The sequence below is a fragment of the Zootoca vivipara genome, chromosome 7 (assembly GCF_963506605.1).
Source record: "Zootoca vivipara chromosome 7, rZooViv1.1, whole genome shotgun sequence".
In the NCBI taxonomy this organism is placed as follows: Eukaryota; Metazoa; Chordata; class Lepidosauria; order Squamata; family Lacertidae; genus Zootoca; species Zootoca vivipara.
In genome coordinates this window covers 2,557,834-2,585,022 of record NC_083282.1, presented here as the reverse complement: position 1 = coordinate 2,585,022, position 27,189 = coordinate 2,557,834, and the positions used below count along the sequence as shown (strand labels likewise).

At 44.1% G+C, this 27,189-nt stretch overlaps 2 protein-coding genes across 2 annotated transcripts in view; both read left to right on the top strand.

Moving 5' to 3' along the window:
- Nucleotides 1–9,131, top strand: part of LAMC1 (laminin subunit gamma 1) — a 122,502-nt gene extending 113,371 nt beyond the window's left edge. Inside the window, exons 24-28 of the mRNA XM_035123885.2 lie at nt 825–939; nt 2,248–2,447; nt 3,479–3,637; nt 4,113–4,212; nt 5,687–9,131. Coding sequence (XP_034979776.1) covers nt 825–939; nt 2,248–2,447; nt 3,479–3,637; nt 4,113–4,212; nt 5,687–5,943 — 831 coding nt within the window. The 3' untranslated portion in view covers nt 5,944–9,131. The remainder of the gene's footprint in view (nt 1–824; nt 940–2,247; nt 2,448–3,478; nt 3,638–4,112; nt 4,213–5,686) is intronic.
- A 4,738-nt stretch (nt 9,132–13,869) lies between these two features.
- Nucleotides 13,870–27,189, top strand: part of LAMC2 (laminin subunit gamma 2) — a 45,219-nt gene continuing 31,899 nt past the window's right edge. The window contains exons 1-2 of the mRNA XM_035123663.2: nt 13,870–14,214; nt 25,043–25,231. Of these exons, the coding sequence (XP_034979554.2) occupies nt 14,130–14,214; nt 25,043–25,231 (274 nt within the window). The 5' untranslated portion in view covers nt 13,870–14,129. The remainder of the gene's footprint in view (nt 14,215–25,042; nt 25,232–27,189) is intronic.

Below are 27,189 nucleotides of genomic sequence, written 5' to 3'. Positions count from 1 at the left end.
CAGAATCAGCAGTCAAAAACAGAGTTGGGGAGGATGAAGGACCTTTCCTATTCTTTAGCATCTTTGTCCTTAAAATATATGAACTGTTTTAAAAGGTTTAGATTTTGTTCTTGTGACTGTGCAAATATACTTTCTTAACTTCCTTGTAAGCTGCTTTAGTCACATGATAATCAGAGACTCTTAGGTTCAGCATGGTTTAGAGGCCACTTCCTCCATTGTGTCTGATTGCATCCTCCTTGAAATCCACTGAAGAAAGAAGCCTTGTCAGTGCCTCTCTCCTCTCTGCTATGGAACCCACCCCCACCAAAGACTCACGAAATCCAAGGCTGAGTGTATTTCAGAAGCATTGCAAAGCCATAAGCTTTGGGCTGCCTTGTGGGGCTAGAATTAAGGTGGGGGAAGCTTATTTCACTAATTTGCTAGGGACTTGACTCCTGCCCCTGGCCCTTTGGGAAAACATTGAAGCTGCCCAGAGCGGGTGGGGTACAAATAAAACAACAACAATCTCAGACTGTGGCAGGAATCCACCCAGCACTCATGGGAAAATGTGGTGTGATCTCTTAGAGTAATCAAGTGAAACGTTTAACACATGGCATGATAAAAGTCTGTAATTTTATTAGGACAAGTTACTTGTTGTTACAATTGATTTCTCAAAATTTGTCTTCTGTACCATGAAAATAAATAAAAGTAGTATTTTAAAAAAAGAATAAAAAATAGAAATTAAATAGAAACAGTGTGCATTATACATGCTATATGAGGGCATTGTAGAGAGGGAGAGAGAGAGAGCTTATGGATGACCTGCTGCCTTGTGTGTGTTTGCACAGACTGCTGACCAGCTCTTGGCTCGAGCAGATGCTGCCAAGGCTCTGGCTGAAGAAGCCTCCAAGAAGGGGAGCAACACACTCCAGGAGGCCAATGACATTCTCAACAACTTGAAAGGTAGGCAGCGTGACGTCCTGATGAGTCATTTTGCAGAATGCAGCCTGACCTCCCTGAGTGACTCAGCCCTCTCTTTGGGGGGAAATGGGCCAGAATCAGAATATTGTTCCACAGGACATGTTTTTCCTATTACTACCGACTGTCCTGCTGTCATGTCAGTATTATGCCAGTGAAAATTACATGTTTGGGACGGAGCGTACGCCCTGATTTTGTGGAAGTGCAGAAGTTAGCTTCCTGGGAGGGCCATATGTCAGTGGTTTGAGCATATGCATGGAAACCTGGTGGGTTTGCCAAATAGCTTAGCAAGCTTCATAACTGGACACAGATTTGAACTTTGATCTCAGTCAAAAACTCCAACAACTGTAGCAGGATTCCCAAGGTGTAAATTAACAGTACAGTGGTACCTCGGTTTATGAACACAATTGGTTCCGGAAGTCTGTTCATAAACTGAAGCGTTCATAAACTGAAGCGAACTTTCCCATTGAAAGTAATGGAAAGTGAATTAATCCGTTCCAGACGGTCTGCGGAGTAAGCGTTCATAAACTGAAGCAAACTTTCCCATTGAAAGTAATGGAAAGTGGATTAATCCGTTCCAGACGGGTCCGCAGAGTACTTAAACTGAAGCGTTCATAAACTGAAGCATGGGTGTAATTGGTTCCGGAAGTCTGTTCATAAACTGAAGCGTTCATAAACTGAAGCAAACTTTCCCATTGAAAGTAATGGAAAATGAATTAATCCGTTCCAGATGGGTCCGCGGCGTTCATAAACCGAAAATTCATAAACCGAGGTGTTCATAAACCGAGGTTCCACTGTAATACATTTCAGCCCTTGTACATGTTTCCTTCTGACAAATTTACTGTAGCCGTGTACATGACAAGACAGTAAAGGATAAGAGAATAACTTGTGAGGATCTTTTGTAAGCCCCTCTGAAAGCTTCTCGGGGTCAACAGCATATTTTAAGTATTTTAAATGGGGGCAGGGGGCTGGGAGAGACACCAGTTTCTTCTCACCCACTTGCATTCCAGTGGGTTTCTAAGACCTTCTAAAACAAAACAGTGTTTCATGGCGGATCTGTCTGTCAATGGCTGTTAGCAACAGTAGCTATTTGGACCTTCCCTGTTTGGAAGCAATATACCTCTGAATATCAGATCCTAGGGATAAGCAAGTGGGGGGGGGCACTGTTGCTTTCATGTCTTGCCTATGGGCTTCCCAGAGGCATCTGATTGACCACAGTTGGAAATAGAAGGCTGGGTTAGATGGATTTTTGTTTGATCCAGTGGGGCCTCTCTTACATTCCCCCCCCCCCAGACTTCGACAAGAGAGTGAATGATAACAAGACTGCAGCTCAGGAGGCTCTAAGGAGAATACCTGCCATTACCCAGACCATCTTGGAGGCCAACAATAAGACACGGCAAGCGGAATTGGCACTAGGCAATGCTGCTGCGGATGCCAGAGAAGCAAAGAACAAAGCTGCTGATTCTGAGAGAATTGCTAATTCTGTGCAGAAGGTGAGTCTTGTGCATCAGTGGTAAAGTACATCCTTTGTATAAGGCTCCATGTTCAGTCTCTAGTAAATACTGGGCTAGCTGGACCATTGATCTGAAGCAACATATTGAGGAGCTTCATTTGTTCCAAAGTATTTTTTGTGGTACAGTTTTTCCTGAATTATCTGTCCTCAGACTGCAGATGTGAATAACATGTCTGAACAGTTCATGAAATGAACTCTCAGTACACAAAATACTAGCATGTCAGGACAAAAGTTCCCAACTTGCTGGTTTTCACGTCTGTGGAATTTACTTTCTCCATTTTCCAAACACATCATACCTCCTGTCCATATTGCCTGAAGTGGCAATAGCACATAGTCATTCACATAATTATTCTGCATAAATAGATCAGCTTGGCAATATGTAATAGACAAGAAGCTGTCTTCTCTGAGACCAACTGCTGTTTTAGCATTAGTGGAAGTCAAAAGCTGACATTTCTCTACTGGCAAGCAATTGATAAAGAAGCCTGCTCAGTTCTCTTGCTATTAATGATGTCCAGAACAGAGAGAGCTTTCCTATAACATTAAAGGGCCAAATACCATGGCAGGCTATTCTTTCTTACCCTGCTGAGAAACACAGCTCAGTGGCAGAGCATATGATTTGCATGTGGAAAACCCCTGGTATTAATCCGTTGTGGCTCCAGGTAAAGATGGTTATGAAGGCTGGGGATGATCCCTGCATGAGTCACTAGAAAGGTACGTCCTGGCACATTGGGACAAGTACTAGACTGTGTGGACCCCCTGATCATTCTAACTGTACAGGGCAACCTCATATAGTCACATATAATCAATATTAGTACTTCAAATGAAGTTTTAAGATCAGGTTTTAAGAGCAGTGAAGGAGCAGAGCCCAGTGCTGGTGTTGATTGGAACTCAGGAACAAATTGCATGCATGTTTGGACCAGCTGTGCAGGCTCTTCATCCTTTCATATATCCTTGCTTTGTTCAGGTATTTTTATTTATCTTTTAAATGCTTTTGGTCTCTGCCCGTTCTAGAACGCTGCTTCAACAAAAGCTGATGCTGACAAGACCTTCTCCACTGTTGCTGAGCTGGACAAAGAAGTGGGTGACATGTTGCAGCAGCTGGATGCAGCAGAGAAAGAGCTAAAGGCGAAACAGGAAAGCGCTGATCAAGATATGATGATGGCAGGAATGGTGAGTTACTTTGTCTGCTTCAAGAAACAAAACACCATTGATTTTGGAGGGTTAGATTGGCATATTGTTAATCTGCAATATCAACACATGCAGTATGTTGGATTTTTTAAAAGAGATGTTACACAAACCATGCATGGCTGCCTGCCCTTCAAAGAAGTCTCATGCCATTTGGAAATCATTTTCTTCTTTTCACTTTCCCATCCTCTCACCTTTGTCCTCCTGGGCAACTCCCTTGTCTTCCAGCAGAAATGACATTGCATGATGCTTCAGTGTTCGAGACAGAGTTGACACATGCATGCTCATTACTCAGGGACTTGTGTGTGTTAGAGTTACTCACTGCAAATTAAACACCACAGGTAGTGTCTTTTTAGCTGGTTCATGTGGTCAGCCACAAGTAATTGATATGGAATTCTACACATGCCTATGTGAATTCAGTTGTAATATCCATTTGAATTTATTTATTTTAATTCCCCAGGCTTCAGAGGCAGCTCAGGAAGCAGAAGCCAATGCAAGGAAAGCCAAGACCTCTGTTAGCAGCTTGCTGAGCATGATTAATGACCTCCTTGAGAAGCTAGGTATGTATCTTCAGCTGGTAAATGCTAGAGAGTTTGCGCTTCTCACCCTGAATAGTGTGGCATTTGGGGTATTGCCTTGTGATGTGAAACAAACCCCTTTCCTGTTTGTTTGTTTGTTTGTTTGTTTGTTTGTTTTTTCAAGCCATTGCTATACCTGGCTAACAGGTTTGTGTAGCTGGGCACCTAGTCTAATTTTGTGGACTTACTCAAAGGACTTCAATAAAATGCTTATCAACAATAGTGTACAGTGACTTGAGCTGACAAAGCTGAAATTATAATAGACAAGTGGGGCTTAATGTAAAACTGCACACATATTTATTTTACATATTAAGATATGTATCTGTCTGGCATCTGTCTGAAAGTCCATTCCCAGTATTCAATACAATCTGACTGTCTGAAACAAAACCTAGATGGACAAATCTATGAATGTGCAATGATTGACTCCCATTCCCAGCGCTGTCTATTGACTGCACCACTTTACATCCATTGCTGTTTTACTCTTAGTGCCATGTTGTTGTGAGGGCAAAACCTGCCAGCTAACCCTGACAATGGGGTTCCAGACTCCAGGCCTCCACTGTCAGGGATTCCATACAAGGGTAGAGATGTTTTTGTGTTCAAATCACAGAAAGTTGTACGGCATCCCCTTGGGAGCCCTTGCAGTATGCAAGACTTCACTCTGCAAATCAACATGCTTGCCAGGTTAACGGGTACACTGATAGCTAGTAGTGTGTACATATAGCACTAGGATGGCTCTGTCCCCGTTTGCTCCCCTTGCCACCCCCACAACCCCTACTCTCTAACCAGTCCACAAGAGACTTTTATTTGCTGAATTGGCTGCCCAATCAAGAATTATCCCAGCTTCTCCCCCCCCCCCCCGCCGCCCTTTTTTTTGCAACCACATTTTGCACCTGTTTTCACCTTTATGTCCACAACAATAATTTCTTGTACAGTTTACTGCTTCATAAGTCCATAGACTTGGCCTGTAAAAAAGAACGGGTGGGCTGAATGATTAAATGCAGGGAATGGGCAATCAGTTGTTTATGTTGTTGTTTAATCTTCGCATTGTAAAAAGGGGAAAAAATAGTTAAGGATGTATGTGTATAGGGAACTTTTTCTCAAACAGCGGAAATAAAGTTCAAATAACATTTAAATTTCACAATGTAAAATGTTTGTACATAATAATGTGAATTTCTGAGTGTGCAGTTTAAGAGACATTGAACTGAGTGTTCTGATGTTACACAATTCTGAATTTTGATACACAACTTATGTCTCAAATTTAAACAATTTGAATGCAATAGTTAGAGGAATTTTAGAAACGATTTGGCAAGCTAGGAAGCTCAGGTTTTTGAATTATTTTGCTTTTTTAGTCTCTTTCTGTTTTGCATTTGACCGGTGGAAATTACTTCTGTATCAGAATGAAGTGGGCCTTGATAAAAAAAAAACATTGTAATTTTGTATGTTGCTCCCATTACAGGGCGTGTGGAACCTGTGGACTTGAGCAAACTGAATGAGATTGAGGATACTTTGAACACTGCCAAAAACCAGATGAGGGACAGCAATTTGGACCGGAAAGTCTCTGATCTGGAGAAGGCAGCTGAAAAGCAAGCCAGTGCCATCAATGAATATGACAGGGACATTAACACCATTAGGAAAGACATTAGCAATTTAGAGGACATCAAGAAGACCTTACCAACTGGCTGTTTCAACACCCCGTCTATTGAAAAACCCTAAGGATGTGCTAAAGGCAGGGGGGGACGTTCCCTCAATGACTGGTGGAGCAGTTCTTTTGGCTGTGGAGTGCCTTAATTCCTAGGTTATCTTCTTCAGGACCCCCACCTCATCTCCCACACAGCTATCAGTTCTTTCTTTCCCATTTCAAGGGAGAAAATTGCAAGTTTCTGAATAAACACAAATTAAATATCCAGCCTTCGGGCATCAGAAGGGTTTAAAGATATGAAATGTATACACTCCCTTGCTCAAAACACTCCATTTTCTCCTCTTCTCCCAGAAAAGACTCCCCTTTGATTTGCATAATGATGTGAAATATTATGGACTGTTGTGCTGAATTACAGAAAGGGCTATGAGAACTGATACATAGTGGGGGCAGTCACAGGCGTCTCCTTTTTTCACACACACACACACACACACACACACACACACGTATCTCTCTCCCATACCCCATCTCACAATTTCTCTGTTCTTTTTGTTTCTATGAAGGAAAATGTTTGGCTACCAAAGTATTAAATTGTAACGGCCAGTATAGCTACAATTTGTAAGAAATGCTGATGGCCATCAGAAAAGAAGAAAAAGTCAACTTGATTAAACCACCACTTTGGTAGCCAGCTGCCAATTTTAAAGAAACTTTCTAGAGTGCAATATGTATATGTATATCTTGATTCTGAGAAACAGTTTTCTCAGAAATGTTTTAGGGGAGTCATGAGGAAGGAGTGGTGTGTTAGGTCTCCATGGTGCTATACCTTGGCCTGCCTTCATGAGAACACAGGCAGAAATTTTAATTCTTCAAGACAGAAGGATCTACCTGTGATCAGAATTGTTCCTGTCACCAGCCAGTCACTAGTAATATTCAAGAGGTATCTTCCAGGGACAGATAATTTAATATGAACAGATTCTGTCTTTCTCTCTTGGGGGCAGGGGAAGCCCCTGAATCAGACTTTTTCTCTCCCCCCCCCCCCTTTTGAAAGAAACATCCACTATCCAGAGAGTACTTTTTTTGCTAGACTTGCCTGTGAAATTTGAAGTCAACATAATCTTCTCTGGTAGAAAATAAACTCAAAATGTTTGCAGAGTTCTCTTTCTGCCGATTGAATCATATCATTTTGCCATGGTAGGTTTACCTCTTGTGTAAAAGAGGAGTAATGACAAAATATAGCTGATCCATCTTTCTAGGAAAAATAATTGGTCAGACCTAATTCTAGGGGTAAATAACTCCCAAGAGTTCACAGTATTTACTAACTGAGCTGGTGGTTGCTTGGTATGAATTTCTGCCCCACTCAGAATGCCCCCTCTCCCACTTGGATTAAGCTTCCTTGTGGGGGGAAGAATTCTTCCACGTTGTCTCTCTTCTCCACCCCCACTCTCCCTTTTAATCCTGAACTGGAGGAAATTATCTGCCTCTGCGGTTTCCTCAAGAGAAAGGCCTGATGCTTCCCCCCCCCCTGCCTTTTGAGATCTGCATATACCCACCCTTAAACACTATGCAACTTTGTACGTTTGCGTAGAGGGGAAGAAATTTATTATCTGACACACACACTGGTGCTATTAATTATTTCAAATTTATATTTTTGTGTGAATGTGGGATTTTGTGTCTTTTTTTTATTATGATTATAGTGTGAGGAAAAGTCTGTTTCTCTCTCTCTTGCCCCTCTCCAGCCTTCCCCATGTAAATATGCTTGGCCTTGCTTCCAGAGTGGCTGTTCTCTCATGGCTTCCTCTTAACCGCCACACTGCGTACATCCTCTTCTCCTCCAGTTTATTATTCCTTTGGCAGTGAGGGTCACTCCCATACTGGTAGCTAATAGTATTCCATTTCTCTGCATTGACAGCCGAGAGGCAAGTTGCCCTTCTCCTCCTCTTCTAAAGCCACTTGACACCTAAAGGATTCAGAGGGGTGTAGCTCACGATGCCTAGGGCCATTTTGGGTGATACTTTGCCCTGGGAGACTCTGCCTGGGCTGAAATGGGGAGCAGGCCTCCAACTTGTGCGCCTCCTCTGCCCCACACCTCCTTCCTCCACTGTGAGCAGAAATGGGAGAACCAGAATACAGGCAGATACAGAGTTCTCTCAGCGGACTTTGGCCTGCACAGAGGGTACAGGGAGGAGACCCACAGGCCTGAGGCCTCCTTCCCATGACTCCTGCTTGGGGGGGTGAAGGCATCACCCAAACTGGCCCTTTGTTTGTGGTCTTGGTATTATGAATGGTTATAGGCTTCCTGCTGGCTCTGAAGAGGAAATGTGACATGGGCCTAGTTCTTACTCGGGTGGTTTAACCTATGTCTGAGCTGGTACCATATCTCCATGCAGTTTTGTTTTTGTTTTTCAATAGAAAAACTTTTCTCTCAGACGTGGCTACATATAGGGAAATTAAGGAGCATTCAATCATGGGAGCCATTTACGGAAGGGGTGCCAGCCGGCCACATACTTTCCACCCCAATGAGAGCTAGACCATTACTGTAGATTTAGTAGCAGGTCTCTCTGAATACAGGGAGATAGGCAAAATTGCTTTGGCCTTGGTTTTTACGGCACCTCCAGGGCCAGAGAGAGATGTTCCAGCCAGATCTTAATTTTACCCAAGCAACTTCTTCAACAGTTTACATAAAGCCGACTTGCATGCATACAGGCAAACAGAACCGAAAGCCATGAATTGGAAATGGCTTTTTGCTGTGGCATGTCACACTTGACTTCAGTATTTTTTAGATGGCTGGATCTTAACGGTATCTCCTCTCTGCCAAATAGAAGGGGATGATTACAGTTCACTCCTTGGTGTGCTTCTAGTCCTTTCCTTGCCTTTCTAGTATTCCCCCCCCCCTTTCTCTTAAACAGGTTTTAACAGATTTTTTTTATTTTTAAATAAATAAATAAAAAGGCCTTTATAAGAATTTACAAATATTGCGTTAACAGCTATTATCACGTTTGTATAGGTCCAAGTTATTTCTTTGCATAACAAAATGATGCAACAGCTGTTCACGGGAGACACCTGCTGAAGAGTTCCCTTCATTTTATTTTTTATTCTCAACTGTGAGCACCTCAAAAAGTGCCTTCACTCCAGTTTTAGACTTAAATCTGTGGTCTTGCTGTCTGGGGGCAGTGAACAAAAACAACAAAAATGCAACACTTGGCAGTTTTATGTATAAAACAGTATTTCTTATTTATAATAAAGACTGAATATTTGTAACCCCTCATATGCTGGGTTCTTAGTATTTACTGTGTGTGTGTGTGTGTGTGTGAGAGAGAGAGAGAGAGAGAGAGAGAGAGAGAGAGAGAGAGAGAGAGAGAGAGAGAGCATGTACCAGCTGTCCAAATATATTTGCTTTTCCTATCGGATTTGTATATGGGGTGGAACGGTCTCATTTTACCTTACCACCTTTTTGTGGAAGGAAACCTGAGCTAAAAAGGATTTTAGCATGGAACTTCAACCAATTTCTAAATGGCTTCAAGATTTACCGTAATTTCACATTTTTTGAAATATCCCCCTCTATAGTGGCTAAAATGCTCACTTCGAATTCTAGAGACTTCTGGAATAACTGGAGATTTCAGTGACTGATTCACCATGACCTCTAAAACTTTTTCCTGGGTATTATTTATATTTTATTAAGAAAACTTCATTTATAAGAAGATAAGATTGAGGAAAAAGAAAAAAAGTGAATGAGAATTTTAGAAAGAAACAATTCTGGGTAACCATAACCAGCTCAGACCCCATCAGTATATATTTGATAGGAATTTTTTACCACAGTGTTCACATCATTGTGCAGTTCTTAACACTGAATCTCATCTGTCATCTTATTGGCCATTCACTTAGCTTAGATCAGTTTGGATCTGTTCACAGTCCACTTTTGAATGTGCCATCCTAAATAACTCCAAATTATCTAAGCACTCATTCCTTACCTCTGACACAGGGTTTATGAATAAGTTGCAATACAGATCCTCGAGAAATCCCACTATTTTCTTCCCTCCACTGTCAAAAGTTGGTCACTTAGTCCTACCCATTACTTTAATCAGCCTTTCTTGAAAGGTAATGCCCTCTCATTCTGTGGCTGCTAAATTTACTTAGAGTCCAATAAGAGTACTTACTGTAAAATTCTTACTTGGCCAGGATTGGGCACAACAGCTGAACAATATGGATCCAAGCAGAGCTAGGCTTTTAAAAGTAGCAGCCATGTTGAGAAATTGCCAATTATTATTTTACACTTTTTTCAGCTCCTCCTGAACTGTTAGAATTTCACTCCTCCCCTGGGGAATATTTAGAAAATTAGCCTCCCCAATTTTGCCATCTATGAATGCAATTGTGGGTCTAGTTTAATGCTGTTGGTTTTTCCTCCCTTCTCTTAGCCCGTTGCTCCCTTCATCCTCCAACAGAGTGTTATTCAACATGACTTGAGCCGACATTTCTCTTAAAATATTTTTTTCTGAGGAAAAAGCTGTTGAAGAATTTCAGCTCCCCTTCCCAAGCTGTTGCCCAGTTAACAGCATCATTATAGTCAAATAATTTGAATAATCGAACTGACAAAGCTCTGTGGCCTTCCTGAAAACATTTGTGTCTGCTGGAGAATTAATTTTAGCAATGATTATCCTGCTTGCTTTACATGAGCAGATGATGGAGTAGTATCACCCCAGAATGAACTTCATTCTCACCCACAACCACAAAACCTTTGTCTAGACCTGCTGTAGTGTGTTATGAAAATAGTGTCAGTATAATGCACTCTTGGTTAAAAGCTCATTCGGCAGCGGAGTTGACAAAACCCCTCTCCGTATTAATCAGGAAATATTAGGAATGTCATCAAGGAATTCCACTGATGCTCCCTTCCTGACAGTTACAACAAAGAGTCAAAAAGGGCCAAGTAAAAGAAAAGAAAATTGAATGTGTATGCAGAGGGGCAAATAAACTGATTCTTTAATCTTGAGAGGGAAGGAAGGAAGGTTCCTTCTGCAGGAAGGGGCAGCAGACTGGACAAGGCCAGATGTGACTGTACTTCCCTGCCTGCTGACTCCTCAGCCACAGTCTCGCCAGGTATGCATCACCTGGCTTGCTCAACGGAACTGAGCAGCAGGGTGTGGCCGTTCACTGATCTGCCGCTGCCCTGGAGGGTGTGGAATTTTATTTTGACCTAAGCTTCAGGGAAGGAGTGCTTGAGACAACTTTATCTGAGTGGAGAGATAGTCACCGACTAGGTAGGGATAGCTTCCAGGCAAAAGTATTTTTAGCCACAGTTTGTAATCTGCTTCTACTGCCTCTTCGGTCCCACAGCAACAGTATTTACACTTTTTAATACTGTCATGCTCCTTTATCCGTTAGGCATTTCCTGCATCAGGGGTATCTAAGCTGTGGCCCTCCAAAATAGTGTTGGACTGCATCAGTCTTCTACTGCCTGGTATTGCCATGACCTGGAGGCAAAGGACCTGATAAACCATAGCAAAGCATGGTGATGATCTCACCCCATGCTTTTCCTGAGCCTCCCAGCAGTGAGCAACCACAGAACATTACGTTGTCTGAACCAGAATCATCAGCTTAAGGGTGAGGAAGCTGCCAGACAGCTCAAGAGATTATGGGAAACACCTGAGCTTTAATTACCTAAAATTAGAGTTTGGAATCAGAGGCAGTGAGCTAGGAGATAAGAAAGGCCTTGTACGTATGCCAGTTTAAAGTACCGGTAAGTTCTGAACTCCATATCCCTATATGCATATGTATAGCCTGTGGGTCTCCCCCCCCCCCGCCTCCCAAATGTTTTATCACCAAACAAGCATCTTAGGAAGGAGTTCCTGTGAAAACAAGGAATGATTGCATGCATGGTGTGGCAGGTGCTTCACTACCACAGGCTGAGCTGAGCATGGATAGAATGTGGCCTGGCAAGGTAAGTATTTGCTAAGGAAAAAAAATTCCTTCAGTAGCACCTTAAAGACCAACGAAGTATCTGACGAAGTGTGCATGCACACGAAAGCTCATACCAAAATAAAAACTTAGTTGGTCTTTAAGGTGCTACTGAAGGAATTTTTTTATTTTGCTTCGACTCAGACCAACACGGCTACCTACCTGTAACTATTTGCTAAGTATGAGCCAAACAGAAAGGCAACAAAGTGCCCTGCTTCCTCAACCTCTTAGCATGCATAGTTATCAGTGTATGTAGATAGAGGTGCCTGAGAGACATGATGTACTGAAACTGGCATAAAGCTTTGACAATGTCCATTGCCAAAGTCTACTAAACAAACTTTGCAGCCATGGGAAAAGTAGACAGTTCCTCAGGGCCGTCTCTAGGCCTGGGTCCGGTGGCGCGGGGCACCAGGGCGCCAGGCCACCAGGGGCGCCGCTGCACCCACTGAGAGGTGCGGCCGAGGCTGCCCCAGGCACGCCTCTCAGCTGTTCAGAGGCTTCAGGCCGCTCTCTGGAGGCGCGCGGGCCTGGGGCCGCCTCCGCCGCGCGCAGGGGCGTCGCAACAGGGGGTGGGCAGTGCCCCCTGGCCCAGGGCCGGCCCTACAGCAGGCTAGGTGGCACAGTGCAGCTGCGCCCGCGGCAGCCCGCCATGCTGGGAAACGGGGCAGGGGCGGGGAACCGGAGGGATCCATCGCACCATGGCACCAGGGTGCCGGCTATGCTTAAGACGGCCTTGCAGTTCCTCTTCTGAGTGGGTAACTAATTAAAGAACAGGAAGCAGTGGTTAGGAGGGACGGTGCACAGTTTTTACAATGGAGGCAACTAAATTGTGGATTTCCTAAGGACTTTTACTGGAAGCGGGGACCATAACCTTTTCACAAATACCTGGAGAGTGGAGCCAAGTGTGAGCAATTAACTAGAAGCTACAGGAGATCTTGAACACATGTCACTTGTATGTTTGCAGAGGACATCAAAATATTCAGGATGGTGCATCTCAAAGCAAAATTTGAAGAGATCCTAATTGATTTCTCTAAAATGGACACACAGTTTTCCAGAAGCTTACCAGGATGGCTTCTATTAGAAAACCAAGAGTAGTGGATAAGCTTCTGTACCACACTTGGTCTTCTCCAACACCACACAGCCATAGGAGAAAGTTTGGTGTGTTCAAGACTGCACCCTCAGCTTATGTACAGTTAACGGTGAGGCGCACTGTTCCTAGTCAGCCGTGCCCTGTGTGAAAAACTGCTTGTGGTCTGTAGGAAAAGCTCCAGAATTCTCTGCAGCACACAAGGATGCTAGGGTAGAGGCTCCTCAGTAGGATAAATCTCTTTTTATATGGAAAGTAGGAAGTTTGAAGACCACTGAGCTAAAGCAAATAACACCACCTGAATGGGATTGTTTTGTCTGCTTCAGTTTGGTGCAAAATATGAGCTGCTTTGTTTGTATAAGGCTGGTGTGGGGTCTAGAGTTGTGAGTATAGTAAACTCAGTTAACTTGAATTTTAAAATGTACATTCCAGAATACTTTAATCAGGATGAAGTCTTAGCTCATCTTCACATCTGTTCCTCTTTTTCATCATAGATTCAAAATATGTCAGACATAAAGCAGTCCCTCTCAAGCTGTTTTGATTGGATAACAGCTGGTGAGGTGTGTTTCCTGGGTGTTGCTAAGGTAATAGTAATAATTATAATGCTAACAAATTCTTTGCAAGTATTCTAATTGGGCTAAGGTGAGTGGGAACATGCCCATTTCATTCCGGAACGTGGCACAGGTTTAACAAAAGTGGTGTTACCTGAAGGTAAAACCAACTACTTAATGAAGTCATGTTTTACATTAACGAGTTTACAGAACAAGCCCTCCGGTGAGTCTGGCCTTGGACTTACCCTGTAGGCGATTTTAATGTGGAAGATCAATAATTAAATCGTACTTTCTGTCCTCCTGCCACCCATCCCACTCCCTCTTGGCCTGCTGCCAGGGGCTTGGGCTGCTGTGTTCTGCAGAGATCCGCCCCTACGAATGGCTAAGAAGAAACTGCTAAGTGTCTCCCTGAACGGTACATGGGCTGGGCCCTCTTTTTTTGTTATTTGCAAGGTGAGTCAGACTGAAGGCAAGTTCTTTTATTCCTGTCTAGAGTGATTCAGGCAGAGGAGGTGATAAAAAGCACCTGAAACAAGAAACGGAGGCCCGGGTGGAATTGTCTTCAGCTGCACGTCCCGTCCCCCCCACAGCTTTGCCCCTTGATCTTGAGGCTTTTGCTTGGAAGAGTTGTACCTGAGCACTTTCTGGGCAACACAGCCCTCCGAACTTCCCTGGAATGCCTCAGCACTGGCTGGTGACTGTCGGCTGCCTTGCAATCACTCTCCTCCTCCCGTCAGCTGTTGGCATTCAAAGAAGAGAAGGTGAGGCAAATTGAAATCTTTCCACTTTAGTTTGGGGAAGTGCGTTTCATTTTGCAGTCTTCTGTCTCTCCCTGACTCTTGTTTTGGTGTCAAGAGCCCCGTGGGCCAGCTGCTGAGCAACCCCTTGTTGTGTGAGAGAAGTAGCTAAGCTGAAGGCTCTTTCTCTTTATGAGCATGTGGAATGCCTTGGGAACTGGGCAGTAACGTTTTCAGCATGTGGACGATATGGAGGATGGGACCAGATCTTCATAATCTAAGCTTCCTCCCTTAGGTCTGGCCCGCGTTTCTCCTCCAAAATCTGCTACCGGTAGTTAGAGGTAGATGGTGAAGCACACACTGGGGTCGCCTAGCAACTGCAAGCTTGCTCATGTATTATCTGTATCCTGATTGGGTGTCTGGGCTGAGATATGGTCACACCCGGTAATCGGTCAGCGATGGGGACAAATGTCCTATCAGTCTAGTGGATAAGGCCACCATAGGTCTTTGAGTAAGAAGGTGACAAGTGGATGAATGCTGTTCCCCAGTAAACTTAGATCAGGCATCCCCAAACTGCGGCCCTCCAGATGTTTTGGCCTACAACTCCCATGATCCCTAGCTAACAGGACCAGTGGTCGGGGAAGATGGGAATTGTAGTCCAAAACATCTGGAGGGCCGAAGTTTGGGGATGCCTGATTTAGATTCATTCAGGGACTTTTGAAAATGCTGTCCTTAGTGTTTTACCTCAATCTTCAGATGGAATATACATTCAAATGAGACATGTTTATTCCAATACTTTTTATATGCTTCCTGGGGCAATGGGGAGGGGTTTTGGTTCAGTAGTAGATCATCTGCTTTGTGTACAGAAGAAACTGAGTTTCATTCCTTAGCATCTCCAGGTATGATTGAGAAGGTCTCCAGTCTAAAATCCTGAAAAGTGAAAAGAGCTAGATAAAGCAATGGTCTTACTCTATATAAGGCTGTTGTTGCAATGGAAGAAACTGAGGGTGGGGGGGTTGTCATTTTCTTAATAATTGTTTTACTAAATTGTTTTAGATCTTGAGCTAGAAACAGAAATTCAGCTTTCATAGTATATACAGTATATCATGCAAGTACGGTATATACGGTCCCTGTATGCCCTTGATCAACAGTGTTGGTGTTAATTCTTCACTTTTTATATTAGCAGGATGGTTTCTGTGATGTAATTCTCTCAGCTTTTCTACCAGTGTCTTCAAAATTAATTTTATGCATTTGACACTTTTCATAAACTCACTGTGGGCTAACATGTCAGAGTTTTTAACTTGGATTTAGTACCACTCATATGTTTGGCCATACATTTATATCAGTTTTACACCACTGTTCCTATGGCGGTGTCAAGGAATCCTGTGAATTGTAGTTTGAAGAGAATAATGAGAATTGTCTTATGAATCCCTAAACATTCATATATAGCAATGTAGAGAACAAGAATTAAGACAACTATAATTTGTTAGCTATAACAATTGTTTATAGACAAGGGGTGATTCCACACTAGATGTTTTAGTGTGGGACTGCCACGCTCTTTTCATTCACTTTCTATTTCATTCATTCATTTTATTTGTATACCAATTTTCAACACTCCGGGAAAGGCTTCAACAGGCCTGCTAAACCAGGTGAGAGTAGCCAATGGGTCTCAAACCCCCAGTGAGTTAGGGACTTCCCCTGCATGCAAAGACAGGCTCCGGTGGATTGAGTGGACAAGACTAATAGCGCGTCCAACAGTCAATAAGGTGGTTTCTGCGTGTGCTGTGTAGAGGGAAGTGAGCAGATGGGGCCTATCCACCTGGGATGGTATCCCATCTAGGAGAAAGCAAACTCTGACCTTAAACCTCTGCTACTTTGTGGAATATTTTTGGGAGAAGAAACGGCTAAGGAGTAAACCCTACACAAATCTGGAGTGGAGTCCCTAAGATGGTTGGCTGGCACCTTGTACCCCTCCTTCCAGCAACTCTGCAGTCAAGCTGGTGCCAAACACATTGCTCTGCTTTCCTTTGGACCACATCAGTGAGGCTCAGAGGGGGTCTTGTCATCTGGGCAGCCCAAGACCTCCATACATACCACCTAGGCTTGCATCCTGGGGAAGTCACTTCAATGCTGGTAACCCAGAGGTTTGACGTCACCCCCAGAGGCACACTCCATTATCTCTTGAGATAGCCAGATGCTAAGAACATACACGGCACACACATGTGCAAATATACACACACATATCCATACGCAGCTGCCACAGGAAAAAAAATAGATCTCAAGGGAGAGGGAATTATAACCAACACTGAACTTGTAGAGCATGAGGAATCATAGATGCCAGTAGTGAACTTATTATCCCAAATGTAGATGTTTATCTAGCCGACATGGGACCATCCGTAATAAAGAGGGAAGTATCAGCCTTGGGGAAACCTCAAGGTTTGCAGAAGTGGAAAAAAATATTTAGGGGAAAAACTAATATATTTAGCAATGGTAACGCGAGGAGGGACCAAAAAACATTCCAGTGAAGAGTGAACTTTCTCAGCGGTTACAGAACACTGGCTTCTTTTGTGTTCTGGAGTTGGAATGTTTGCAACTGGGAGGTCTAAGATGACCAATCTGGACAGGGTACACAGACCCTTCAAGTGTCCCTATTTTCCAGAGACAGTCCTGGATTTAGAGAAGCCATCCTAGTTTCTGATTTGGTCCTGGAATGTCCTGCTTTTTCTTAGGACATCACTATATTCATCACAGAAATGTTGGAGGGTATGGTAGGATGTCCCTGTTTTCATTGGATGGTATGGAGTTATGTAACCCCCAAGCCAACTATACAACCTTTAGAAGACACCTGAAGGCAGCCCTGTATAGTTTTATTATGTTTTTATATACATGTTGGAAGCTGCCAAGAGTGGCTGGGACACCCCAGTCAGATGAGCGGGGTAAAAATGACAAGGCATGGAATGTCCCTATTTTCATCAGAGAAATGTCGAAGGGAATGGGAGCAAGCTCTTGAACCAAGAGGCAGGGAAAACAGGTGTGAATGGGAAGGAGTGGGAAAGGGGACAGAATAAGGGGCTTAACGCTTAATATTATCTAAACCTGTTATGTATACTGTATTTAAATGTATTACACTTTGTTCAAAGCCCCTGGGATTGGGCAAGAGCCTTGGAGTCCAAGGTCGCTCTCAGCTGAATGATCAAGAAGGCCATTTTGAAGTAAGCAACACTTACTGCTTTCTAAAACAGTCCTCCCATCTCTTGGCATTAAACCATTAAGCCCAGAGCCCAACCTAACCACACTGCTGGCAGTCTGTGTGGAAGACAGGGCCAGTGAGTTTTGTTCTGGGCCTGCAGTCTGGACCTTCTACTACTTCCTCACATTGCATGGAAAATATCAAGGGGCGACCCATCCCTTTAAAAGCTCCAATATGTAGTTCTCTTCAAGAAATGAACATCTCTAGTAGCACTAGGAAAGAACCTTGAAATGACAGGAGTTACCTTTTCTTTCTGCCCACCCAACACAAACAAAGGAGCTTGTGACCACCTTCAAAGTGAGAGTCGCAGCGCAGCGCTTCTCCGAACCCCTGGTCCTGTGCCTTTCTCCGCCACCGCCCGCCTCACTCGAATATAAGCCGAGGGCGGCTTTTTCAGCACATTTTTGGTGCTGAAAAAGTAGGCTTATACTCAAGTATATATATGGTATGTTCCTTTACATCTTACTTCAGAAGGCTCTTTTCCTATAGGCAGAGGAGGCACGGCTGATCCCCTTCTTTTGCAGCTTGGCTGCAAGGCCTGAGAACAAAATGGTGCTCCCTCATTCCACATACAGAAGCCAACCATACCGGCAGTTGCATCTTACTTCAGTCTTAGTTCAACACTGGAGGCAGGGCAGTGTCAGCACCTGAGGGCAGAGGGCTGGCTGAGGAGGTGCAGGTCACATCCAGCTCTGTCCTCCAACACATTGCTGCTGACCTGTCCCCTCCTAGCACCTGTATCTTGTTTACCCTTTCAGGATCAAATTGGTCCCCAATTCTTCCTTTATGCAATTTCTCTCAAATCTATCAGTTTATGTTCACCTCATTCTGAGGTGGGGAGGGGAGTCTGTCACAGCAGAGGGAGACACCATGTCTCTTCACCAGCCTGACTCATCTCAGCCTCTCGGCCTCCCTTCTCTCCTGCTCCATCTTCTGAGTCTGAAATTCCCTCCGCCACAGACTCTTCTTGCTCACTAAGCCCTGTTACCCCTTCAGTTTCTGAAACCTCCCCCCCCCAGTCTTTCTTCTCTTTCTTCTCCATGTGACTGCTCATTGTTGTCCCACCACCATTCCCTGGGCTCTGAGCCTTCCTTCCCTTGGGGTCCCCAGCTGGTTCCTCTGTTGTCCAACCAGTCCTGGACCATATGTAAAGTTTTATTGTGAAAGCACTGAGAATCTCATTCAGAAAAGCCATGTGAAGAAACTTCACAGGCATCAGCACTGGGAAGAAGTGTGAAATTATCTTGTGGAAACACATGCAGTTACAGACACGCTTATCGTGATGTAATTGCCTCCAAAGAGGCTATTGACAGACACAAAGCGTTGAGAAAACAACAGCAGCAGCAGCAGAATCAAGGCAAGACTGGATGATGTAATCTGTAAGCAAGTTGAGCTATTGGCTACGAAAATTGCAATGCAGTGCTAATTATATGTGTTGGTCAATCTAATCAGCAGTCATTGCCATATTAGGCTTTTTTAAGTTAGGAAAAATAAATGTGCAAAGAGTGTCAAGTCTTTCTCCCACTGGGAGGGTAAACCTGTGTATGAATTTCACCACTCCAGAAGAAAAGTGAAGACTCACATGACTAAATGCTCTTTCACACAAAAGAATTCCTTCTACATAGGAAAATAACAAACGGTACTAGATAACTGTAAAGAAGCATTCAGTCATGGGATTCTCCACATCTGCAGGCTGAATTGGTGCAACCCTTTTCCCCCACAATATATTTACCACCACCTCAGTGAGAACTAAGATGCCGTGGCTTAAAGTGGTCTTTATATAAAATAGCAACTGAGACACATGAGAGTCAGTTAATTTAGATATGGCACAGAATTTAACAAAGCAAGCTTTGCTGTGGTTTAGCCTAACAGCTAAATTTACAAAATGGGGTTTGTGATTGGCTGGCAAATCAGAAAGCTGGTTTTGAGCTGGCATTGCAAACCACAATTTTCTTGTTTATGGCTTGTTGTGATGTCTGAATGGACTAATGCTGAACAGATTAATGTGTGATTAGTGCACTGCAAACCATCGTTTAGAATGCATTCTGTGAACTTAGTCAGTTTCTTTGTCTTTTGTAAATACCCACCTCGCTTAAACAGAAGGAAGACAAAGACCAGTGTTCCTTCTTGGTATTCGTTTAGATCAGGGGTCCCCAGACTTACCGGGCTTCGGACCGGTGCCCGCCGCGCCGACCGCACGGCGGGCTGGAGGGTAGGGGAGTGCGCGCGCAGCGGGCCGGAGGGCGGGGGAGTGCGCGCCCGTGCGCATGCGCACACGCACACGGTCGGAAAAAAATTCGGCGATTTTTTGCCGATTTTGAAGATCGCCGTCGCGCCGCGCGCCGTAAGAGCGGGTGGTGGCAGCGGGCGGCGGGGGTCGTCGCGGGCCGGATTGGGAGGCCAATTGGGCCGCATCCGGCCCGGGGGCCGTAGTTTGGGGACCCTGGTTTAGATTCAGTTATCATTACTTTTGCCTTAGGCATAAGCCTTGAAGCCAAAGTTCACCTCTCCCCCCACCAAATAACCACCTAGAGAGCTGCAGCTGATATTGATGTGGGGAGGGGGAGTCTAGTTTAGATATTGATGTGGGGAGGGGGAGTCCCTCCTAAGGAGGGGAGAGAATCTCTGGTCCAGTCAGGGTGGAAGAATGAGGAGAAGTTTTCCCATTCTCACTTGCTGCCTTCCCAGTGAGAACTGTCTCACCTGTGCCAGTAATTGTTTAAGAAAACAATATGCATAGCCTGTTGGCATCTGTCTGTCTCAAGAGACAATGGAGTATGCCTCTGGGGGTGAAATCATACCACTGTGTTACCAGCACTGGTGACCTCTAGAGGTCCTGGGCCCCCCTGATGCGGTCCAAAGGAAAGCAGAGCAATAAATTTCACACCAGCTTGGCTGCAGGAGTTGCCAGAAGGAGGCATACAAGATGCCATCCAACTGACTTGGGGACTCCACTCCAGATTTGTGTAGGGTTTACTCCTTAGCCTTTTCTTCTCCCGAAAATATCCCGCAAAGCAGCAGTGGTTTAAGGTCAAAGTTTTCTTTCTCCCAGATGGGCTCCCTTCCCAGGTGGATGAGCCCCATCTACTCACTTCCCTCTACACAGCACATGCAGAAACCGCCTTCTTGACTGTTAGACCCATTGATCTCACCCTCCCAATCCACCGGAGCCTGTCTTTGCATGCAGGGCAAGTGTCTACTCACTGAAGGTTTGAGACCCACCAGCTCCTCTCACAAGGGGTCTCACCTCTGGTGGGATACATGTCATGCTCTTTCTGGGGTAGTTTACCCACCTATGGTCTCCAGCCTGCACTCAGCTCTCACTTGTGGCTCCTCACAGCTCTCAGCATGCAGCAGCCCTCACACTCCAGGAATACATAGCTACATGCTCCATAATTAAGGAAATGTCTAGTTTGGCCCTCAGTAACCTGTTTTAGGGACGCGGGTGGCACTGTGGGTTAAACCACTAAGCCTAGGGCTTGCCAATCAGAAGGTCGGTGGTTCGAATCCCAGCAACGGGGTGAGCTCCCGTTGCTTGGTTAGGTACTGCTCTGGCGGGAAGGTAAACGGCGTTTCTGTGTGCTGCTCTGGTTCGCCAGAAGCGGCTTTGTCACGCTGGCCACATGACCTGGAAGCTGTACGTCAGCTCCCTTGGCCAATAATGCGAGATGAGCACCGCAACCCCAGAGTCGGTCACGCCTGGACCTAATGGTCAGGGGTCCCTTTACCTTTACCTTTAACCTGTGTAAGGTAGACAGTTGTCTCAATCACCCACCACAGTTTTCAGTGTATGCCTAAAAAGGCAATGCCCGACTTGGGTTTAAGGTTTAAGAAGCTGCACCTCGTCTTCCTGTCCTCTGAGTCATTTTGAGACATGAGGACATGACTTTTTTTATTTAAAAAAATGTGGAGGAATGCACACCCAGAATTCCTTGCAGCAAGCTATTTGAGCCTGAGATACTGGGAAAGCAGGGAATGACCCACTTCTGCAGTAATGGGAGGGCTCCCACACAAGCTAACTTCAGGCGTAGCTAGATGGGGCATTGAGGGAGCCTGGGAAATCACATGGGCTGAGGCTCTGCCGGGGGGGGGGGGCTGATTAAATTCCAGGTGCCGCTGAGTGAGCGTTGAAGGGTATGAGATCAGCTCTACTTGGCTTGGCAGACCCAGGATCTGGAACCTCTCAGGTGCTTGGAATGCAAGTGTCGTGCCTGAACCTGATCGTATGTGTTGGCAGCCAAGCGGAGGATTAGCAGGAGCAGCTGTGGAGAGCAGCTCTTGGTGTTTCAGAGACTAACACTTGGTAGCAAAAGAAGTGTGCATGCACACAAAAGCTCATACCAATGACTCTAAGGTGCTACTGGAATGAAATTTTCTATTTTATTTTTATTTCGTTTAGACAGCAGACCAACACGGCTACCTACCTGTAACTAGAACTTGGTAGCAAAAGCGCTGTAACACCCATGATAATTCTGCAAACTTTGTAGGTGACGGAGATGTAATTCTTAAGTATATGGTTCTCTGTAGTATTCATTACAAAAAGGTTGGCTATGAAAATTTCCCTCTGCTTTCTTCTGGGCTTGTTGGTACTCTGCACACAAACATTGGGGGGGGGGGGGAAGCAACCTAAATCCTGTGCTTGGAAAACAGAAATTCAGTACTAAAAATAAACCACATTAATAAAATGTTGGTAGATTTGTTTATTTTGCAGCTCCTCCTCAAAATTCACCTTAACCCCTTAGGGCACAGCTACACTGCCAAGCTCTACTCGTTTATACTTGTTCATCTACCTTGGCTTCTCCCAAATAACTCTGGGAAATGTAGTTTGGCCCGTCTGCAGACTTCTAGCAGGCTTTGAAGCTCCACCTTTCCTGGTACGTTAACAGCCAGCCCAGGGAAGAGCTTGATGAAGGTGCAGGTTAAATACTTTGCTTTCTAATGGTTGCTTCTCTCTGGGTTTGCTGCTGTTTTGTTCCTGGGGTCCAGATGTGATTATAGAGGGTCCTGAGTGTAGGAAGAGAGATACGCTACATTCAACTCCATGAATTCTCTGAGGTCTAAAGATGGAATATCCATAGTGCCTGGGAGTCTCCCCTAGGGGAGCCATATTTTCCTTGTTACAGAGTCGGTCATGGGGCTCCCTCTCCTTTCTTAGATAAGTCCTGTCAATGGAAGAAACTGGGAAACAGGTTGCTTGTCATAGAAACAGAGAGGCTTTTGATATGGGATTGAGGGAACACCTTCCCTGTTGTTTCAGCATGAGAATCACACACACACACACACACACACACACACACACACACACACACACACACACAATTCATGTTCTGTTTTATTTTAACCCAGATTGATTAGTTCATATAGATTACAGTATTTTAAAACGTAGTCCTGCTGCAACAGCTATGGAGAATGACCCCATCAGTCCACTGGTTGCAGACCTCATGGTGCAGCTGCTTCTGGTTTTTCCTCATCAGCTACTTTCTCTTTCTGCTTCCAGGCAGGGTTGCCAGACTCAATAGAGGACAGGACTTCTGTGCCTTTAATTGCCCTGCTCTCTTTTGAGTCTGGAAACCTTAAGGAGAAACCAGCAGACCCTTTGCTTGGAAATTAAACAAAGGGTCTGCTGGTTTCTCTTTAAGGTTTCCAGACTCAAAAGAGAGCAGGGCAATTAAAGGCACAGAAGTCCTAGAATCATAGAATCATAGAGTTGGAAGAGACCACAAGGACCATCCAGTCCAACCCCCTGCCAAGCAGGAAACACCATCAAAGCATTCTTGACATATGGCTGTCAAGCCTCCGCTTAAAGACCTCCAAAGGAATAATAGAATCATAGAATCATATGATTCTATGATTCCTTTGGAGGTCTTTAAGCCACCACACTCCACCACACTCCTTGGTAGCAAATTCCACTGCCGAACAGCTCTTACTGTCAGGAAGTTCTTCCTAATGTTTAGGTGGAAGCTTCTTTCTTGAAGTTTGAATCCTGTCCTGTATTGAGTCTGGCAACCCTACGTCCTGGCCAAGACACTTTAAAGACTAACATATGTATTGGAGCAGAGTCCCCTTTGTAGGATGCAATGCCAACACTGCTTTTGGATACCAGCATCATCTTGCTATTTTTATTTTTAAATTTTATGATATGCTGTTATTGTAAAATATGTTATAGACATTTTTATGATAAACAAAATGTATAGGCAGAGATGGGAAGAGGGATTTGTTCTCTGGACAATGCTTCTTTGCTGATCTTGTTCATGACTCTAACTTTGAGTTACAAGTTGTTGGTTTTGTTCATGCATATGCTGTAAAGTGGGATTAATGATATTACTAATGAGAGTGACAAGAGTTTCCTGGTTCCATATTAATTCCTCACCTGTGTTTCTTTCCTTCCATCACTAATATTCTTGCTGTTTTAGCTCCCGTTTCATATTGGCTGAAAGGGAGTTGAATTGCTGGTGTTAAACTGAAAGGGCAATGGAGTAGAGTGAGAGAAATGAAGACTAAGAGAAGGCATGGCAGTGCCTTAAGCCCAACCTACTCCATTTGAAATAATCACAGGGCACAGTTCTTAGAGAATGGTAGAGTTGGAAAGGGATCCTGAGGGCCATCTAGTCCAACCCCCTGCAAGACAGGAATCTCAACCAAAGCATTCACATTAACTAAAGCATCTTGTTGAACTCTACCACTGTAGGTTGCAGTGGGAAGAGAATCAGCTTTTAAAAACCCAAATATAGAAAACTAGCATGCTGAGGAAACTGGCTTGTCAACATTGGAACCAATGGGCCAGCCAGTTTTCTGGGATGAAGGAATCAGGCTAATGTTGCATGACTAGTCACTTCTACTTGCGTAGCTTGGATCTGAACTTACCAACAGGGTGGCCTTTAAATGTAGATCATCAAGTAAAAATAGTGAGCCAATTTCTGGAACTGCCACATGGGTTGTTGTTCTTGAATGGTGCTAACTATTCTCTATTTATTTATTTTTTACCTTTAATATAATTTTTATTAAAGTTTTCAATCATAAGATTCACAACAAATACATTGGAAAAAATAAAAATAAAATAAAGATAAAACTTACATTCATTGTACTTTGCATTATTTCTTATATACCTTTCATACTTAATCTTAATGTACAATAGCTAATCAAGCTGTTAAGCTAATTTATTTTTGATAATTTGAAAGAAAAAGAAAAGAGTAGACATTGGAAATTAAAGAAATCATAGAGTGTAAAGAAAGAAAAAAGGAAATAGTTTAGAAAAGACAAGTAAGAGATATAGAAAAAAAGAAAGAAAAAATGATTAACAGCAAGATTCTTTAAATCGTAGAACACTTCCACCGCTTTCAGCACAGTAATTTTGCATTTTACTGTTTCTTTATTCTGTCTCATAATAATATACTATCTTGTACCCATAATAATTAATCTAATTTCCCCCTCTTGTGTTTCTTGTCCTGCAGGGTTACTCCAAACATAGCCATGTTTTATTTCCCAAGCCTATTTTCTTTAAGTAATCATTTAAGCATTCCCATTGTTTCTTAGTCTTGTCTTTCGGTTTTTGTCGTATTAAGTCTGTTAATTTAGCTGGCTAACTATTCTCTTTGCTTTCAGCCTGCCATTGCAATGGGAAATCCAGGCAGTGCATGTTCGACAAGGAGCTGCTCAGACGAACAGGAAATGGATACCGGTGCCTCAACTGTGCCGAAAACACAGAGGGAAATAATTGTGAGCTGTGTAAGGGGGGCTTCTATCGCCAGGAACCTCAAGGACGTTGTGCACCCTGCAGCTGCAACCCCAAAGGTATACAGGGACTGAGGGGCAGGTGGGAAAGCCCCTCACCCCCAATCATGTGGGACTGCAGTGTATGTTGAGGTTCTGTTGTTGTTGTTGTTGTTGTTGTTTAGTCGTTTAGTCGTGCCCGACTCTTCGTGACCCCATAGACCAGAGCATGCCAGGCACTCCAGTTTGGTCAAACTCATGTTCGTAGCTTCAAGAACACTGTCCAACCATCTCGTCCTCTGTCATCCCCTTCTCCTTGTGCCCTCAATCTTTCCCAACATCAGGGTCTTTTCCAGGGAGTCTTCTCTTCTCATGAGGTGGTCAAAGTATTGGAGCCTCAGCTTCACGATCTGTCCTTCCAGTGAGCACTCAGGGCTGATTTCCTTCAGAATGGATAGGTTTGATCTTCTTGCAGTCCATGGGACTCTCAAAAGTCTCCTCCAGCACCATAATTCAAAAGCATCAATTCTTCGGCGATCAGCCTTCTTTATGGTCCAGCTCTCACTTCCATACATCACTACTGGGAAAACCATAGCTTTAACTATACAGACCTTTGTAGGCAAGGTGATGTCTCTGCTTTTTAAGATGCTGTCTAGGTTTGTCATTGCTTTTCTCCCGAGAAGCAGGCATCTTTTAATTTCGTGACTGCTGTCACCATCTGCAGTGATCAAGGAGCCCAAGAAAGTAAAATCTCTCGCTGCCTCCATTTCTTCCCCTTCTATTTGCCAGGAGGTGATGGGACCAGTGGCCATGATCTTGGTTTTTTTGATGTTGAGCCTCAGACCATATTTTGCGCTCTCCTCTTTCACCCTCATTAAAAGGTTCTTTAATTCCTCCTCACTTTCTGCCATCAAGGTTGTGTCATCTGCATATCTGAGGTTGTTGATATTTCTTCCGGCAATCTTAATTCTGGTTTGGGATTCATCTACCGTAGTCCAGCCTTTCGCATGATGAATTCTGCATATAAGTTAAATAAGCAGGGAGACAATGTACAGCCTTGTCGTACTCCTTTCCCAATTTTGAACCAATCAGTTGTTCCATATCCAGTTCTAACTGTAGCTTCTTGTCCCACATAGAGATTTCTCAGGAGACAGATGAGGTGATCAGGCACTCCCATTTCTTTAAGAACTTGCCATAGTTTGCTGTGGTCGACACAGTCAAAGGCTTTGGCATAGTCAATGAAGCAGAAGTAGACGTTTTTCTGGAACTCTCTAGCTTTCTCCATAATCCAGCACATGTTTGCTATTTGGTCTCTGGTTCCTCTGCCCCTTCGAAATCCAGCTTGCACTTCTGGGAGTTCTCGGTCCACATACTGCCTAAGCCTGCCTTGTAGAATTATAAGCATAACCTTGCTAGCGTGTGAAATGAGCGCAATTGTGCGGTAGTTGGAGCATTCTTTGGCACTGCCCTTCTGTTGAGGTTCTAATGCTGCGTATCTCTGTCTACACTCAACCCAAATACCTTTGCAAAATAAGCCAGTTGTCACAAATGTTCTGGCACCCTTAAAGCCACTCACTACATGGAGAATTGTGGATCCAGTGCATACCATGAGTTGGGTTCCTCTGAATGAGATCAGGGAGAGGAGAAGCCAAAAGCAGCTGTTCTCCTCAACACAACCAAGGGGCGCTTCCAGACTGTTACTACTTTCAAGTGGGAGATCCGGCTTGCACAATCATAGTTGGCTGAGAAGTCTTGTGCAACAAACTGCTTGCCTGAAAGATTGGACTTTCTGCAATAAGGAAAGTGAAGGTAGAATCCACTGGGAAATGTAGAGCGACACTTGCTTTGCCATAACATCATCTAACCACCCTGCAAATAAGTGAAGATGAATGCTCAATACATTACCTGTTTGGAAGCATGCCAGGTCTGTAGGACTCCAAAAACTTGTTTTGTTTGTTATTGTGCTATGGGGACCCGAAGGTATGCCTCATCCCTGTGACTCCCCCCACCCTGTCCTGACCCATGAGCTATCCCACCCC